This window comes from Sinocyclocheilus rhinocerous, unplaced genomic scaffold (genome assembly GCF_001515625.1).
Source record: "Sinocyclocheilus rhinocerous isolate Xijiao unplaced genomic scaffold, SAMN03320098_v1.1 scaffold762, whole genome shotgun sequence".
NCBI lineage: Eukaryota > Metazoa > Chordata > Actinopteri > Cypriniformes > Cyprinidae > Sinocyclocheilus > Sinocyclocheilus rhinocerous.
The window spans coordinates 178,487-196,855 of NW_015624547.1; the positions used below are offsets into that span (position 1 = coordinate 178,487).

At 37.8% G+C, this 18,369-nt stretch overlaps 2 protein-coding genes across 4 annotated transcripts in view; one reads left to right on the plus strand and one right to left on the minus strand.

The window, feature by feature from the left end:
- Positions 1 to 8,328, minus strand: part of LOC107742248 (inactive dipeptidyl peptidase 10) — a 39,883-nt gene extending 31,555 nt beyond the window's left edge. Inside the window, exons 1-8 of one of the 3 annotated variants that reach the window (XM_016555147.1) lie at positions 8,087 to 8,322; positions 4,881 to 4,992; positions 4,295 to 4,390; positions 4,000 to 4,094; positions 3,626 to 3,700; positions 3,442 to 3,494; positions 3,273 to 3,337; positions 2,942 to 2,958 (exon numbers count right to left, since the gene is read on the minus strand). In XM_016555147.1, coding sequence (XP_016410633.1) covers positions 2,942 to 2,958; positions 3,273 to 3,337; positions 3,442 to 3,494; positions 3,626 to 3,700; positions 4,000 to 4,094; positions 4,295 to 4,390; positions 4,881 to 4,992; positions 8,087 to 8,146 — 573 coding nt within the window. In that variant the 5' untranslated portion in view covers positions 8,147 to 8,322. Of the gene's footprint in view, positions 1 to 2,941; positions 2,959 to 3,272; positions 3,338 to 3,441; positions 3,495 to 3,625; positions 3,701 to 3,999; positions 4,095 to 4,294; positions 4,391 to 4,880; positions 4,993 to 8,086 lie in introns of those variants that run through there. The other 2 variants (XM_016555159.1, XM_016555153.1) reach the window with 2 other exon arrangements.
- A 7,260-nt stretch (positions 8,329 to 15,588) lies between these two features.
- Positions 15,589 to 18,369, plus strand: part of LOC107742292 (uncharacterized) — a 6,258-nt gene continuing 3,477 nt past the window's right edge. Inside the window, exon 1 of the mRNA XM_016555205.1 lies at positions 15,589 to 15,718. Coding sequence (XP_016410691.1) covers positions 15,695 to 15,718 — 24 coding nt within the window. The 5' untranslated portion in view covers positions 15,589 to 15,694. The remainder of the gene's footprint in view (positions 15,719 to 18,369) is intronic.

The following is an 18,369-nucleotide window of genomic DNA, read 5'->3' on the forward strand; positions in this document are numbered from 1 at the left end:
TTTAACTGTGTGTGTGTGTGTGTGTGTGTGTGTGTGTGTGTGTGTGGAACTGCTTTTATACCTTATATAAATAAAGTATCATTGTTATTTTTCGTTACATTCACGTCTCCACTCTATCCTTATGGGAATGAACCTGTGTGTCCTTATTGGACCATTATCTCCCTGGGTGAAATTCCCAGGGTGGCGTAGTCGGTGTTACAAGGAGTTAGATGTCCAGTGGTTTCTAGGAATCCACCACCTTTGTAATTATAGTCAAAGTTAACAAAAATAAAACAAATCCTTCGGGTGCCACAATAGCAATCTTTCCTTTGAAAGCCACATTTCTAGCATTTGTAAAACTGCATTTTTCCAACTCAAAAATATAACTAAATTACGACCTATGCTCTCAATGTCAAATGCAGAAATGTTAATTCATGCGTTCATGGCCTCAAGGTTAGATTATTGTAATGCTTTATTGGGTGGTTGTTCTGCACGCTTAATAAACAAACTCCAGCTGGTCCAAAATGCAGCAGCTAGAGTTCTTACTAGAACCAGGAAGTAATCTGGCCAGAGGAGAACTGGCTTGCTTAGTTGGGGACACTTAATTTCCAGTGATATCGTGGACTTGATTGCACAGATACTATTTAAACTGAAATGAGCTGGATGATGACATCACTGAATTAATGATGAACTGCCTTTAACTGAAGATTGAGTGTTTACTATTGTCATTTTGCATTATTGACACACTATTTTCCTATTTAATACTGTAAAGTTGCTTTGACACAATCTGTATTGTTAAAAGCGCCATATAAAATAAAGGTGACTTAACTTGACTTGACTTGTTTAAAGTCTGTCCATCTATACCTGTTTGTCCAGCAGATGTCCTCAGTTCAGTGTTTTGTGAATCAGTTTACATTTAATTTGGCTCAAATGATTCAGAAATATTTTCCCCATTACTCTCAATTCCCAACACGTCAGTATCAAATAATAGACTCCCAGCCCTTTCCTGATATAAAATTATTATGAAACGTTATTTGAAGTATTTCTTTATTGCACAATGCATATTTCTTAATATTATGCCTAAAATGTGTTTTAATATCCCTATTAATAGCTAAGGATTGTACAGTATGATCTCTGAATAATATTAGTCTTTAAATGCAAGATATTTAAAGCATACCTGAAGTATAGGATAATTAGATAATTTATTTTATTTGTCCTCAGGGAGGAAATTCATTTTCACAGAAGGTGCATATATAACACAAGGACAACTACACATTTTATACGAACTTGTCACAATACTTAGTATAATACTCTGTATACTTGCAATAGTTCCACTTTAGCACAATCAGATATACTTCAGTATATCTTTATTTACAATCAAATTGCATTAAGCACAAAATTAGTTGTTCCAACTTAGCAGGCTTTATGTATACCAGTTTAGTATACCAAAAGTACAATTGCAGGGTATTTTTATTAAGCACATAATATGTAAATGTATTTGTAGTATACTTAACACAAAATAAATGTATTTCAAATGCATTTTAGTATCTTTTTTTTCACTAGGGAAGGCTGCTTGAGCTTGGGTTTCTTGTTGGTTTGATAGATGATAAGCCTGACAGGTGACCAGCACTTTTCAATAGGGTTGCAGTGTAAGAGATTTCAAATAATTTGCAATATAGAAATATTGTGGCAATATTTACAAATTATTTTAGGCTATATCATACGTTCATCTACTCTTTATTTATGATGAGCGAATTTGTGTGCACTGAACAAAACTCCGGCGTTCCAGCAATGACTAATATAAATGCCTCTGAATGGCCATTGAGTTCATACGCACAACAGAATTGTGTGTGATTGGTTATAATGCGCAACACTGTCAAACGTGAAAAAAGAAATATGATGGAATATAAGCAGATAGCAGACTAAATTTAATGCTGCTATTGACATTTTTCATTGAATTTTTATTTTATGACACAGCTGTAATAGATTTTAATTAATTGTGCGAGGGTATTTTTTTGTCCCCAAGCCCCCGTTAATTTCTGACCCGTGGCCCGGCAAAGGCTAAGCCTTACACATGCTCCATATATGCCTTTCTGTCATCACAACCGATATTCTGTTTAATGGCGTCTTCTGACGAGAGACACTGAATCTGCACAAATAAGTGTCCGGTGACACAGACAGTCAAACACCGAGAGGATCTGGATCCTGTTTCTGCAGGATCTGACACAAATGAAGCCCTGGTTGAGTTGATTTGTATTGTATTACTGTGATGTGATGATGTGTGATGTTGTGCGTCTGTGGCTGCTTCTCAATACTCAAAATTATGCTTTCCTGTTTCCTCGCTCCTCCAGCCCGAGATCCAGAAACTGATCAAAGTTAGCTTAAGGACATCTCAATTCTCTAATTGTGCTGCGAGGAGTCGAAGAATGAGGAGTAAGGAAGCTTCCAGAGGAGTAATAAGTGAGGATACACAGGTGAATCCTATGCGGACGTCTTTCTTGCCGAAAAACCTGACGCACCTATAAATTCTCCTCCCCCTTTGCATCTGTCACAATAATTTATGTTTTACCTTTGCAGTTTCAATAAACCATACATCTCACATATTTCAACAGTGCATCCTGCTTTTTAAAATATTTATTATGAATGTCTTAAATAACCAAACTTTATCAGTCAATCATATATATTTATATAGCGCTGTTTGCAATACAGATTGTGTCAAAGGAGCTTTATAGTATTAAACAGGAAAATAGTGTGTCGATAATGCAAAAGGACAATAGTAAACACCTTACCAACATAAGGTCAGAATATTCCAATTTACAAAAATGCTTTTCTTTGATTGCTCCATCCTCATTTTCTTTCCTTGTATCCTTCCCTCATATCCTGGGGGTGCAGCTCAGACGTGAGGAAAGGAAATGAGGATGTGCAAATAAAAAATGAGAAGCACGCTGTGTCTTTTACTCACCAGCTGTTGACCGTGATTTCCCCACGATGCAAACTGTAGAACACAATCAGAGACCTCCGGAGGATTCAGTTCATGCACTTCCCTGCAGTAACACACACACACAGAGAAAGAGAAATGGACCTTCATCACATAGCATTCACATAAATGACAGTCCTCCTATGGATAGTACCTGTCTGTATGTGTAATACCGTGTTTGTATGTTGTAGATCAAGTAAGATGCCAGGTAGGAGTATCGATACACCTAAAAACAACACAAGCGAAACTAAATCCAGAATTATTTAGACCAAATGAAACACTATATAAAACACAACATTCATGAGTTGACCGTGATTTCCCCATGATGCAAACTGTAGAACACAATCAGAGACCTCCGGAGGATTCAGTTCATGCACTTCCCTGCAGTAACACACACACAGAGAAAGAGAAATGGACCTTCATCACATAGCATTCACATAAATGACAGTCCTCCTATGGATAGTACCTGTCTGTATGTGTAATACCGTGTTTGTATGTTGTAGATCAAGTAAGATGCCAGGTAGGAGTATCGATACACCTAAAAACAACACAAGCGAAACTAAATCCAGAATTATTTAGACCAAATGAAACACTATATAAAACACAACATTCATGACAACACAACACCACACATATCTAAAATTCATATATATGTACTTGACCTCTGACCTTTCTGACATCATACGCCAGTAAAACGTAGTTGAGATCTGGTGACACAACAAACTTGGAGGCTTTGAACTCTGCCTGTGTGACAGATCAAACAAATGATAACAAACGGTTATCCCTCAACAATAAACATTATGATGCTGAAGTGTTGCAATGTGTGACTATTAATTGTGAGTTTTATATTTAAACTTTTTATAGTTCAAAATAAAAGAGCAAGTTGTAATATGGTAGGTGTCTGTTTAGGATCGTAGGGTCAACAGTAGGCTTCTGTGTTACATGATTGTGGAATAAGAAATATTTTTTCAGCTCTTGCTGTTTTAAAAGTTAAGTGCAGTTTTCCCATTTGAAATACTTCTCATTTGTATAACATCACTCACAAATGTGGTGTTTTTCATTAAAACCTCCGTCTGATTGATCTCCATGTTCAGAATCTTTAGATCTCCATCTCTGTCCTTGTAGACGAGTCGTTGAGCTGAAACATATTCACACAAACATCCAGCACATGCTCTAAACAGCAGCGTCACACCGCTATTCAGATTCAAGAGTTATGATTGTTTTATATTTTCTACATATATGTGTTTACTGCCATGTGTGTCTGTCTGACAGACACAGCTGCTGCAGAACGTGAACAGAGATTGAGACTGTGAGACTTGTGAGTGTGATCTTTCTCACCAGAAACCCACTGCGCTTCAAGATCATGATCCTGCAGCTCACTGGAGAAAAGGTCATCCAGGGTCAGACAGGATCTCAGAGTGTGGTGAGCATCACCTGAGACCATTAACACACACACACACACACACACGAGCATGTTCAGTGTGAAAGTTACAAATGCCACATGAAGAAGTGCTTCTCATGCTTTTTAAGACTCCATTGAGCTCCATGTTAAAGATCTGCATGGATTAACCTGAGACTGTTTGACCTGACCAGTACTGAGTCTGAACTTGCTCACTCTCTTCGGAAATAACATGTAATTTCTTAAAACAAAGAAATTATTTGTCATTTTATTTCATTTTTTTATATATATTTTGCTTGGTCAGTGTATTTGTGGGTTTTGGCTCTTTTACTGTTGTAGGCTGTAAAAATCTTAATAACTGTAAAAATAACTTAAATAATTTGCCGAAGTGATATATGGAAGTGTAATGTGACACAAAGTTACCCGAAGCTGACTTAAAACCAGACATTTTGGGGGCTCGGTCGGGTGACAGACTTCTATTCTACTCTGTGAATGAATGTTTACTGAGAGTGGAAACACACAGACCTTTAGACAGCAGAAAGATGGACAATCCGATCAGCGACAGCACAAACGCAATGACCAGAAGTGAGATCCCCACTCCCTTCCAGTTCATCTCAGTGGAAACACTTCCCACATCCTACAGAGAGACGGAGATAGATTTACATTTACATTTACATTCATCTTTGAACAGAATGTCTTGGTGACCTTAGATTGTTTTAGACACACTGACCCTGTTTACTTGCAGAAGGACATTGCAATATTAATCAAAATTTGGTCATTTGCTTCTTGTAAGCTCCATATACATACATAAACCTGATATAAACCTGATAACCAGATTAAGCCAATATTCCATTATTTTCCAATATTCCATAATCTGATTAAATTGGCTGATGTATAGCTGTGTTCATCCAAATTATTTGTTGTGTTAACAACTTATTCAGATGTACGGTGACTGGGAGGGGACATATTAACTCGTGGGAACGTGATAATATGTCGTGGCCACGAGATCATTTTGTCAAGGTAATGACATCCTTATGTCGTGGCACGTGATGTGAAGTCGTGGCCGCAAGATGCTATGTTGAGGGAACAACATCAATTTCTCATAGCCACGACTTCTTATGTTGAGGGAACGACATATTTTTCTCGTGGCCATGAGTTTAATGCGTAAACAAACCTGACCAAACCTGACCATAGCAACCCAGGATTATCATAGAGGGATTTATTAATATTTTATTTTGAATTAAGAAATTATTATATTAATAATTATAGAAATTATTACATTATTAAATTATTATATTAGCTAGCCATAGGCCTTGGCTATCGGACTGTATTGCTCGCGATGTAAAGCGATACACGAAAGGGGAAATACATAATAAATATAGAAATATAGTCCTAACAAGTTCATATAATAATAGGCCTAATAATAATAATAATAATAATAAACAAATATTAAATTAAATGTTTAATGTTAATAAAAATGTTTTATCCATTTCTGGAATATTCATAATGCAGACATTAATTGGAAAATGTGGTCACTGATTTGATGTCAAATGAATGATGCACTTTGGACATTATGATTATTATAGTTCATTGTGCTACTTTAATGGCACATTTATCATCTTTTGAACCAAGCATGTCTGGAGTTTGTTGTATGTTTTGATGTGTGTGTCAGTTTTTGTTCTTCTCAGTGTCCTGTATTTATGTGCTGGTGTCTTCAGATCTGTGTATAAGCCCGTTTTTAAATTAAAGAAGCACCTCTGTACCTGCAATCTTCATGCATCTGTAGTGTCTGTTTACTAATGGTTCAAAATGGTGACTTAATTATACGCTTATCAAATAAAAGCTGCTCAAGATTTATTATTTTAATTATTTATTTATTATTTATTATATTATAAACTGAGAACTTTTCACTTGAAAGCATCAGTGTAATGTGTGTTTGTGTTTAGACTGAATCTGATTGACTTTGTTCTATTTTTAATTACATACTGAACACTATTTATTTCTCAGAACTGCAACCCTGTGCAGATCAGTTTTGTCTGTCTTGATTCTGACAGAATGAGTCAGACTTTGAATTAACGCATCTGATAAACCAACACAAATTTAGTTTATGAAACAAAGCTGCACTGCCTTTGAAATCAGCGTTATCCAGAAGCAAACTCACAAACCTAAGTCAAAATCCATTTGTTTTTTGTTTTTGTTTTTGTTTTTAGGATTTAGGGCATTAAGACATTTGATTATGAGTTCTGGGCATTATGCCATCATATGTTCCGTTATATAACTTCTTTGAAATAAACTCACCCATTAACAATACAGAATTTTGGCTAGACAAGTAAATTCTGTGTTTTTCCTTTGAGTACTGTAGGACAGACACTGAGTTTAAATGCAGAATGCATTCCTTCAACACAAGTTCATCACAATATGAATAGATTTGTTTGCTGATTTAATTGTCTTTTGTTTTACTGGCATTAAAGTTTACCGTGCTGTTAGTGATCAGCAAGAGATTAAAGTTAGAGTGAGTTTAACTCAGACGAGATACACACAGATACACTTATCATTTTTAGCATAAAGCTGAAGGTGATTTAACGTAAATGACAAGAACCTTTAAAAACATGATCTGTATGATCTGCTCTTCTAAGTCCTTTGTTAATGCAGATAAGGAATAGTTGAAACGTTAGATTTCAGAGTAAATCCAGTGACATAAAAAATCTTTTTTTTTTTTAATGAAATGTGTATTTTTTCATGATCAACAGCAGCAACAACAAAAACCAGTATAAACGCAAACGCCGCAGGCTCCTTCATGCTCTACATTTAGATGCACTCAGTAAGTTTGAGTGAGTCTCATTAATGATTGAATGAAAGTCCTCTGACATCTCCCTCGGGCTATCACAATATGAATAGATTTGTTTGCTGATTTAATTGTCTTTTGTTTTACTGGCATTAAAGTTTACCGTGCTGTTAGTGATCAGCAAGAGATTAAAGTTAGAGTGAGTTTAACTCAGACGAGATACACACAGATACACTTATCATTTTTAGCATAAAGCTGGCTGAAGGTGAACGTAAATGACAAGAACCTTTAAAAACATGATCTGTATGATCTGCTCTTCTAAGTCCTTTGTTAATGCAGATAAGGAATAGTTGAAACTTTAGATTTCAGAGTAAATCCAGTGACATAAAAAATCTTTTTTTTTTTTATGAAATGTGTATTTTTCATTATCAACAGCAGCAACAACAAAAACCAGTATAAACGCAAACGCCGCAGGCTCCTTCATGCTCTACATTTAGATGCACTCAGTAAGTTTGAGTGAGTCTCATTAATGATTGAATGAAAGTCCTCTGACATCTCCCTCGGGATCGGCCTGACCTTCATCCAGTTAAATCTTTAATCTGCAGAGCGCTTTAACCTAACATGAGCTATTTTATTTTGTGCTTATCTTATTAACCATGGTGGCAAACTAGTCCTACATGCAGAGACAATGATCATATATGTTTGTTAAGTGTTCAACTCTTTTAAATTAGAGAATGAGTTGAAGGTTTGCCCCGTAATTTACAAAACTGATGTTACGCAGTATATCTGTCAATAATCCTTTTAGAGAAAAACTTTCATTGATACGGTGCAGGAAGACTGTTACCAAAAAGTTTCAAAGAAGCTCCTCTGCAGTCACACAGAAACACACAACCAGAAACAGCCTTGATTATTTCTTTTGCACAGAATGAGCAGAACTCTTCCTCACCTTCACGTCGATAGATGAGCGCCTCTGGCAGTGGTTGGACACTCCAGCGGTCTGATTCATGTCTTCTTCTTTTTTTCCAGTAGTTAATAGTAGTGAAGTGGATACTGGTGCAATGCTGCGAGCGTGTTATCCAGCACTGATGAGCTTGCTCCGTCACTGCAGCTCTCGATCAGAATCCAGCTGCACGTCAGCGATGCACCAGATGCAGAACCATCTGTGTGTTGACACGAGCGACGAGTGGAGTGCAAAATCACCATAAACATCAGTTTGCTGGATTATAGCAATGTGCTCAAAGATTTACACAAGTAGGACATGGGCCAACAAACAATCTCTAACAATCAGTCCATACCAAACAAATAAACACAAGAAGCAAAAAGCATTAAGTAACTTTATTTAAAGAAGGTGAGGAGAGAAGAAGAAAGTATAAATGTGTCTTTTCTCTCTTCATAGTCTTCATCTTCCCTCATAACTTTCTCTTGCTTTTTCTTGTTCTCCCTTTTCTTACTCTCTGATTTGTCTCATCCTGTCCTCTTGTCTCACTCTCTAATTTCAATTCAATTTTAAGTACTTGATTGTTTACATAAAATTATGTTATATGAAACTAATGACATATTAAAGGGGTCACATGATGCTGCTAAAAAGAACATTATTTTGTGTATTTGGTGTAATGAAATGTGTTTATGCGGTTTAAAGTAAAAAAAACTCATTATTTTCCACATACTGCACATACTGCACTCTCCTCTATGCCCCGCCTTTCTGAAACGCGTCGATTTTTACAAAACTCATCGGTCTGAAAAAGCGAGGTGAGCTGTGATTGGCCAGCTATCCAATGCGTTATGATTGGCCGAATACCTCAAGTGTGTGAAGGAAATGTTACGCCCCTCACCATACTGTTGATGCCGTGTCCGGCCGGAGCGACGAGACAAAAAGAGCTTGTAACACTCCAAAGAGAAAGGAACAATTGAAATCGCATCATATGACCCCTTTAATATATTATTGTTCTAAAGTTTTAGATCAGTAAGATTTTTTAAATGTTTTTAAAATAAGTCTCTGCTGCTCAGAAAGTATGCATGTATTTGATCCAAAGTCCAGAAAAAAACAGTAATATTTGTGAAATATTTTAAAAATTTCAAATAGCTGTTTTCTATGTAAATATATGTTAAAATGTTATTTATTGTGATCTAAGCTGAATATTTCAGCGTCATTACTCCAGTCTTCATTGTCACACGATCCTTCAGAAATCATTCTAATATGCTGATTTGCTTATATATACAGTATGTGTTTCTGACAGTGTTGGGCAGTAACGCATTACTTAGTAACGCGTTACTATAATTTGATTACTTTTTTAGAGTCATTTAACGCGTTATAATTTTCAAAATAGTAATTAGAGTATAGTTACAAGCTGAAGTCTCTATACGTTACTGCCGCGTTACATTGCTGACAGAATGCAGTGATTTATAATCTAGAGATTGTAAAAAGTATGTAGCACACGCACTGTCGAGTTAAGTGCCAGTGGATTAGAGACCTGCTCCCACGAGACCCGACGCAACAGAGTGCGGCGCGGGACAAGATGAGCGACATCTATTGCACAAAAGCAACATGAACTAATATAAAATATATAAACGATTAACAGGTCCAAGCGAGTTTCTATTTTGGCTATAACATGTGTTTGCAGCGTTGAGCAATGCAGTGCTGAAATTTGCGTGCTCACGAATCCTCTTATTATAACACACGAATTGTAGACATTATGAAAGATTCATTATGCATGTATTTATTGTGTTATAACAGAGATTTGTGAGATTGCGATGAACTGAGATGTCTTTTAGAGATTATAAATGCAGAGCTCTTTGCTGCCATTCTGTCATGCCAAACCATGCATGCAGCAGCCACTTGCTTTAGTTAAAAATAACAGTGTTCTGTGAATGTTGATGCTTTAATAACAAATAATTATCGGGAGCGTGTATGCTGGGATTTCATAAATTTAATGGAGAAAAAAAGTAACGTAACTAGTAATGTAACTAATTACTAATTACTTTTGATTAAAAATAACAGTGTTCTGTGAATGTTGATGCTTTAATAACAAATACTTATCGGGAGCGTGTATGCTGGGATTTCATGAAATTCATGGAGAAAAAAAGTAACGTAACTAGTAATGTAACTTATTACTAATTACTTTTGAAATAAAGTAATCAGAACAGTAACGTGATTACTTTTAAAAGGAGTAATCAGTAATTTGATAAAATTTTCAGAGTAACTTCCCAACACTGGTTTCTGAGGGTGTGCAGCTGGAAATTAATTGGGTAACTGTCTTTCTCCAGTAACATCTGCATTGATCCATTTCTAATTTAACACAGTAAAGGAGGGAGAATGTTAAGGTTTGTCTCTGTTGAGCAGATGATGACAATCTACACATTTTAATTTGGTTAGTTTGTCCAGCCCTGTCTTCTGCTTTGCTTTTAATCTCTGCAATACACTAATATGGGGCAGATGCTTTGAAGCTGTCATAATGTCCTGACATCCACCTGGTTCAGGTTCTTTGGCATGAACTTAAGATTCACAATTCACCTCCCCTAACTCGCATTTTGGGAAACCGAAAGAGTTTTGTGAATTTTGTGGAGAGAAATGCCTTCTGACCATTACGCAGGTAATCGTTTGGTGGAGGCCAAAGGAGAATTAAACAATCATAAGATTCAAGGGTTCACATACTTTTCCAATACTGCACTGCATGGTTGTTTGTAGGTCTTGTGTTAAGTTGTCTGTGTTTGTTCCTCTTGATCAGCAGAATCGTCCTGTATGTTTCACGAGTTCACACTTACATATAATAAACAGAGTAAAGATTATGCGTGTTTGGCGTGCTGTCCGGGGAGAGGGCTTCGAGCCCGGTACTTGCCCGAACACAGAGCGACCCCCCCCATTTTCTAAGAACATCGAGGCAGCTGGAGCCTCTTTAGTCGTGAGTACATAATCATCATCATCATTGTGTGTGGAAGTGATAATTGTTGAAAGCCCCTTGCTGTTCACTTGGCACAGGTGTTAGTTTGAAAATCAAACTGGACCGATCTGGATCCGGCAGGCTGACCTGAGAATGACACAGGGAGGCAAATAGAAGACGTCGCTCACTTTCTCAAATGAATCAGTCCAGCTCAAGTCATCCAAAAATTGTAAAGCTTCCTATTTTTTTAGTTAATACCTGTATTGTAAAATCACTAGTTTAATTAAACACAGAGGTTGTCATGGCACACAACAAATTTTAGTTATACATATTAATTACAAATTGTAGTAAATTAAATTTAGGCTTTAAACGCAACATTTCCTAAACTCAATCCTAACCTTCAAGTCATCCAAAAATTTTAAAGTTTCCTATTTTTTTCCTATTCAACCTTTTTATGTTGAATAGGCTGTGGCTCTTTCCAAATTTTTCAACTTCAATATAAATATAAAACCTTAAAAAGTTTTTAAAGTTTGGGCTCCTAAAGATTAGATCACTCGCACCCAAAGCAGCTATTGTAAATGAAATGATCACAGATAATCGTTTTGATGTACTCTGCTTGACTGAAACCTGGCTAAAACCTAATGATTATATTGGTCTAAATGAGTCTACTCCACCAAGCTACTGTTATAAGCATGAGCCCCGTCAGACTGGTCGTGGCGGCGGTGTTGCAACAATATATAGTGATATTCTCAATGTTACTCAGAAGACAGGATACAGGTTTAACTCATTCAAAATACTAATGCTTAATGTTACACTGTCAGATATGCAAAAGAAACCTATCGTATCTCTTGCTCTGGCTACTGTGTATAGACCACCAGGGCCATATACAGATTTCCTAAAAGAATTGGCAGATTTCCACTCAGACCTATTGGTTACTGTTAATAAATGAATGAATGAATGAATGAATGAATGATGCATTTAAATAGCGCTTTATTGAGTATTGTTGTTCACCCAAAGCACTTAACAATCATGTGGGGGGATCTCTCAAGTCAAGTCAAGTCAAGTCACCTTTATTTATATAGCGCTTTTAACAATACAACCAGGGGCCTCATTTATAAAATGTGCAAAAATCCACGGCAACATTCATATTTAAAAAACGGTCTTTGACATGGAAAAGAGCTTAGCGCCACGTCAGGGTCTAAGCAGATGTACACACTTTTGTTTGCCCGAGTGCTGCAGGTTTTTAGAAATATAAGCCATTCTTGCCGCTTGAAAAAGATTTGGACATTGCCAGGTGCTCTTTTATAAGTCAAGGAGCCTCATTTATAAAATGTGCGTACGCACAGATTTGATCGTAGATTGTGCGTACGCAAAAATCCACGGCAACATTCATATTTAAAAAACGGTCTTTGACATGGAAAAGAGCTTAGCGCCACGTCAGGGTCTAAGCAGATGTACACACTTTTGTTTGCCCGAGTGCTGCAGGTTTTTAGAAATATAAGCCATTCTTGTCGCTTGTAAAAGATTTGGACATTGTCAGGTGCTCTTTTATAAGTCAAGGACATTAATTAGACATTGTTTACAGGGCGGAGATCTGAAACTGTTCAGCTGCGCACAATTTCAAGATCATTGCAATTTATAGATTTCACATCTAAAAGAGAGACGTACGCACGTTTTCTGTGAAATCACACGTACACATTTTGAGAAATGATCATAAAATAAAATTTAGGATTCTTTCTACTCAGTATTTTATAAATGAGGCCCCAGAAAACCAGAAACCAGGCTCAGTCGGGGGGCCAGTTCTCCTCTGACCAGACGAAACCAGCAGTTCAATTTCAGGCTGCAGCAAAGTCACATTGTGCAGAGGAATCAACTGGTTCCTGTGGTCTTGTCCCGGTGGTCGTCTGAGACAAGGTCTTTACAGGGGATCTGTATCTGGGGCTCATCTAGTTGTCCTGGTCTCCGCTGTCTTCCAGGGCTGTAGAGGTCCTCTCTAGGTGCTGATCCAGGCGTTAGGACCCACACAGACCACAGGGTGAGCACCCCCTGCTGGCCTCACTAACACCTCTTCCAACAGCAACCTAGTTTTCCCAGGAGGTCTCCCATCCAGGTACTGACCAGGCTCAATCCTGCTTAGCTTCAGTGGGCAACCAGTCTTGGGCTGCAGGGTGATATGGCTGTGGTCATATCACATATCATATAAAAGCGCTAATTGTCAGAGATTTTAACATTCATGTTAATAATGCAAATGATGCATTAGGACTTGCTTTTACTGACCTAATAAACTATTTTGGAGTCAAGCAAAACGTCACTCATCGCTTTAATCATACGTTAGATTTAATTATATTGCATGGTATCGATCTTACTGACATAGATATCATACCTCAAAGTGATGATATTACTGACCATTTCCTTGTATCGTGCATGCTGCATATTACTGATATTAACTATATGGCTCCGCGTTATCGTCCGGGCAGAACTATATGGCTCCGCGTTATCATCCGGGCAGAGCTATTGTTCCAGCCACCAAAGACAGATTCCCAAATAACCTGCCTGATTTATCTCAACTGGTTTGTGTACCCATAAATACACATGAACTAGACGAAATGATTCGCAATATGGGTACTATCTTCTCTAATACATTAGAAGCTGTTGCCCCATCAAATTGAAAAAGGTTAGAGAAAAACATACTGCGCCATGGTACAGCAGTAATACCCATTCTCTCAAGAAAAAAACTCGTAGTCTTGAGCGCAAATGGAGAAAAACTAACTTGGAAGTTTTTAGAATTGCGTGGGAAAACAGTATGTCCAGCTATAGACAGGCTCTAAAAGCTGCCAGGGCCGAGCATATCCACAAACTCATAGAAAATAACCAAAACAATCCAAGTTTTTATTTAGCACAGTGGCTAGATTAACAAATAACCAGATGCCACCAAATCTAAATATTCCCTCACAGTTTAATAGTAATGACTTTATGAATTTCTTCACTGATAAAATAGATAACATCAGAAATACAACAACAAATGCAGATTCTACAACATCTAATAATAAACTGCAGTGCTTTACAACTATAGGACAGGAATATCAACCAGGAATATTGTAGAATATCAACCAATATTGTAGAAATGAAATTTTCTACAAAGTTGCTTTGCAACGATTTGTATCGTGAAAAGCGCTATACAAATAAACTTTAATTGAATTAAAAATACAGTACAGTCTCTGCTGAGCTTGATTAAAACTTTTTATTTTTAACATTGGAAATTCAGTCAAAATCAGTCCATTTGAGAACCCAATCTGACAGCTGGCTGGAATCAGTTGAAAATCCAGTGCAACCTCTAAAATTAGGCTTGTTTGAGATGTGCCTCACCTCGCCTGAAATGTAGGCGAGAGCAGGCGGCTGCAGTGAGGGGAGGAGTGAAATAAGCGCAGTCTAGACGGACAGTTCTGACCTCTCGAAGTGGAACTGATACAGAGATCAAAGGCGGATGTTGCGTTATTCTCACTCACATGCTGTGTTGCTAATAAACATGATATAATTTCAGTTCTGTTGCTTTTATATGAAAATAAATATGATGAACAAGTCCCTCAAAGTGCTTGCTATTTAATTCCATACGAAAGGTGTATTTATCATCCATTTTTACTTTAATACAAACAAGATTCCCGGTGTAACAGCGAAGCTCTGATTCGGGGATTTGAACTCTTGATATCTGGCAACTGCACTCATGAAAGCTCACGTAGTAGAAATGTGTAGAGCAGCCCGCAATAACATTTTGTCTCCTTTTTTTGACGAAAATAAAAAGAGGTTTTGGGTAAGGTTTTTATCTTTTTGAAAATATTTTAGTCTAGTCTTATTTTGTCAACGAAATTGCATGTTGATATAGTCTTAGTTATCGTTTATTGACCTTATTATGTTCTCGTCTTCGTCTTGTCTTAGTCATGGGAAAAAAGCTCGTCAACGAACATTTTTCTTCATAGTAATCGTTAACGAAATTAACTTTAAACTGTGCCCGACTGCGCAATCCGACATAGCCGCCTCGCCATCGCGAGAGATTTTTGGCACACATCAGCATGATATCAGAGCAAGTCGGATGAAAAACCGGTGATCGTTTCTCCGCAGATTTTGCTCATCTCAAACAAGCCTATTATATCTGTGCTGTGGTGCATCATGGGAAATGGGAGAAACCAAGTGTGGGGGATAAAGGTAATTTTTGTTGTCTTAAAATGACAACAGGAAATTGAATCGATTAATGACTGTTAAATAATAATGTGTGGATTAAAGCATGTTCAACAAGTTTATAATCTTGAGATGTGGTTGTTTAATGAATTTAATTTCTGGTTGTTTGCATCCCTGTTAATGGTTGTGCCCATGAGTTTAAATGCCTAGCAGCTGAACTTGCAAAAGGTTGTCAATCTGAGATGAAAGTTGAAGAGTGAGAAGCTTCTGAAGATGGGATTTATTGATAGTGAGAAGTCCTTAGTTACAAGAACAAAGTACAAGGCAAATATAAGTAACATTTAACAGTTTTCACTCTAATCTAACCAATACAAATTTCATATTGATTTTAAATATCATGAGCCATTCGGGAGGTATCTTTATTAACGAGTGCTGTTGGAGGCAGGGTTTGACTGTGTGACCCAGATGTCTATATATATGAGGATCAATAATCACTTTCCCAGATGCTTCGTTGTGGCTGGAAATGGGTGAGTAACATTTAGATATCAGCCTCAAACAACTCATAGGGTTTATTTATTAAGGTTTGTGTGTAAGGTATGAAGTGGTGAGTTATTGGACGTACTGTTTTGCATGTTTTGAATATGGAACATTTGAGAGTTTGTCTAGTCATTTAAAAGCACATCATTCATTATTATCTTGATTTTTTTTGAGTTATGGAAACTGTACATTCGTTTTATTCTGAGCAGTGCTGAATCATAAAATTTCATTTGTGGATACTGACCCTACGCAGTGGTTGCAAGGCATTGCTGTGTATGTGATCTAATCTAAATAAAGAGCAATTTAAACCCTTGTTCAACATCCTCACTGTTGTCCAATTTGTATAAACCAGGGGTGTCAAACTCAGGCTACGTCCACACGAAACCAGAGCTTTCCCTATCTGATCTTTTTTTCCCCCTCGTCTCAAGAAATATCTGCGTCCACACGAAACCACAAAACCGACAAAACAATGTAGTATACATGCCAGACCAGCATGTGGCGCTGTAATTCTGCCACAGAGATGCACTAAAAACGGAGAAGAAGACTTCGACTATGCGCATAAACCTTGCGTGCGGTATACAAACGAACATGGAACAATACATTTATTAATCTGTGTTAATGTTAGTTAATAAAAAGACAATCGTTCAGTGTTTGTTCATGTTTTTGTAGCTGTTACGTGACGTAGCGGTGTCTGACTAGGGGCGAGATGTGGGCTGATGACGTCATCGTTTCAGAAAATATACGGATTCGCTGTCCACACGAAAACACAAGGGCGGCGTTTTCAGATTTATCCACTCTGGGACCCGGTTTCAAAAAATATCGGTTTCACTCTCCCAAAATGCCGGATCCGTCTGGACGAAATGCCTATACGATACAAAATTTATGCGTATACAGCTAAACGCGTCTTCGTGTGGACGGGGCCTCAGTTCTAGGCCGCAGCCCTGCATAGTTTAGTTCCAAAACACAAACCATGTAGTTTTCAAATAAGCCTGAAGGACTCGATTAGCTGTATCAGGTGTGTTTAATTAGGGTTGCATCTAAACTCTGCAGGACTCCAGCCCTCCAGGAACTGAGTTTGACACCTGGTATAAACTGAAAATGTGTTAGCTTGTGAGTTGTAGGATGTTCTGTAGGAATACACCCATGCAGTCTTCTCATTAAAGTAATGATACTGATATGTAATGTGTTGTTCAGTGACGGTTTTATACCATTACAAGTAGTGTACTGCTCTTATAAACATTGCATTGCTATTAGGTTATGTAGACCAGTGGTTCCCAACCCTGGCCCTGGAGGCACCCCAACACTGCACGTTTTGCATGTCTCCTTAATCAAACACACCTGATTCAGGTCATCAGCTCATTAGTAGAGACTCCAAGACCTGAAATTGGGGTCAGAGAAAGGGCAAAAAATATCGGTTTCACTCTCCCAAAATGCCGGATCCGTCTGGACGAAATGCCTATACGATACAAAATTTATGCGTATACAGCTAAACGCGTCTTCGTGTGGACGGGGCCTCAGTTCTAGGCCGCAGCCCTGCATAGTTTAGTTCCAAAACACAAACCATGTAGTTTTCAAATAAGCCTGAAGGACTCGATTAGCTGTATCAGGTGTGTTTAATTAGGGTTGCATCTAAACTCTGCAGGACTCCAGCCCTCCAGGAACTGAGTTTGACACCTGGTATAAACTGAAAATGTGTTAGCTTGTGAGTTGTAGGATGTTCTGTAGGAATACACCCATGCAGTCTTCTCATTAAAGTAATGATACTGATATGTAATGTGTTGTTCAGTGACGGTTTTATACCATTACAAGTAGTGTACTGCTCTTATAAACATTGCATTGCTATTAGGTTATGTAGACCAGTGGTTCCCAACCCTGGCCCTGGAGGCACCCCAACACTGCACGTTTTGCATGTCTCCTTAATCAAACACACCTGATTCAGGTCATCAGCTCATTAGTAGAGACTCCAAGACCTGAAATTGGTGTCAGAGAAAGGAGCCATGCAAAATGTGCAGTGTTGGGGTGCCTCCTGGACCAGGGTTGGGAACCACTGATGTAGACTGAGGTTTAGTGTCCAACTATAAATGTGGAATTTAGCCAGTTACTGTGCTCTTTAAAATGTTGATTCAATTGTTAGGTGTTGAAAAATTACAACAGCTCCCCCCAACCTGACACCCGTCTAGGAAGGTTTGGAGTAGGGAGACTGAGGATGCGTGCACGGGCCTACGCCTGTTAGACTATACCAGGAAAGCGTTGATTTATCTCCTTTCCAGGAGAATAGCCTAATTGGGCGTTGGGCTGAGAATGTGGAGGACCAGGAAGTAGGGAGATTGAGAAAAGGATATTCCTATTGGCTTTGTTTTGTTACTTTCTAAGAGATTAGCCTATTTGGGCATTGGATATTAGGGTTGGGAAGGTTTAGGGTTAGGTTAGGGTTAGGTTTAGGTATATAGATAAAAACGAGTTTCACCCTCATTAATTCCACCCTCATTAGCATATGCAATCTGATTGGCCAAAACTTACCTGGCCGTATCTGGTGAAGCGGAGGTCCGATGTGCACATAACTGGGATCATTGGATTCAGGAAGCTGTGGTCTTTCAGGTAGCGTGGATGTATGGAGGAAAGGGTGTTGCTTTCAAATCCA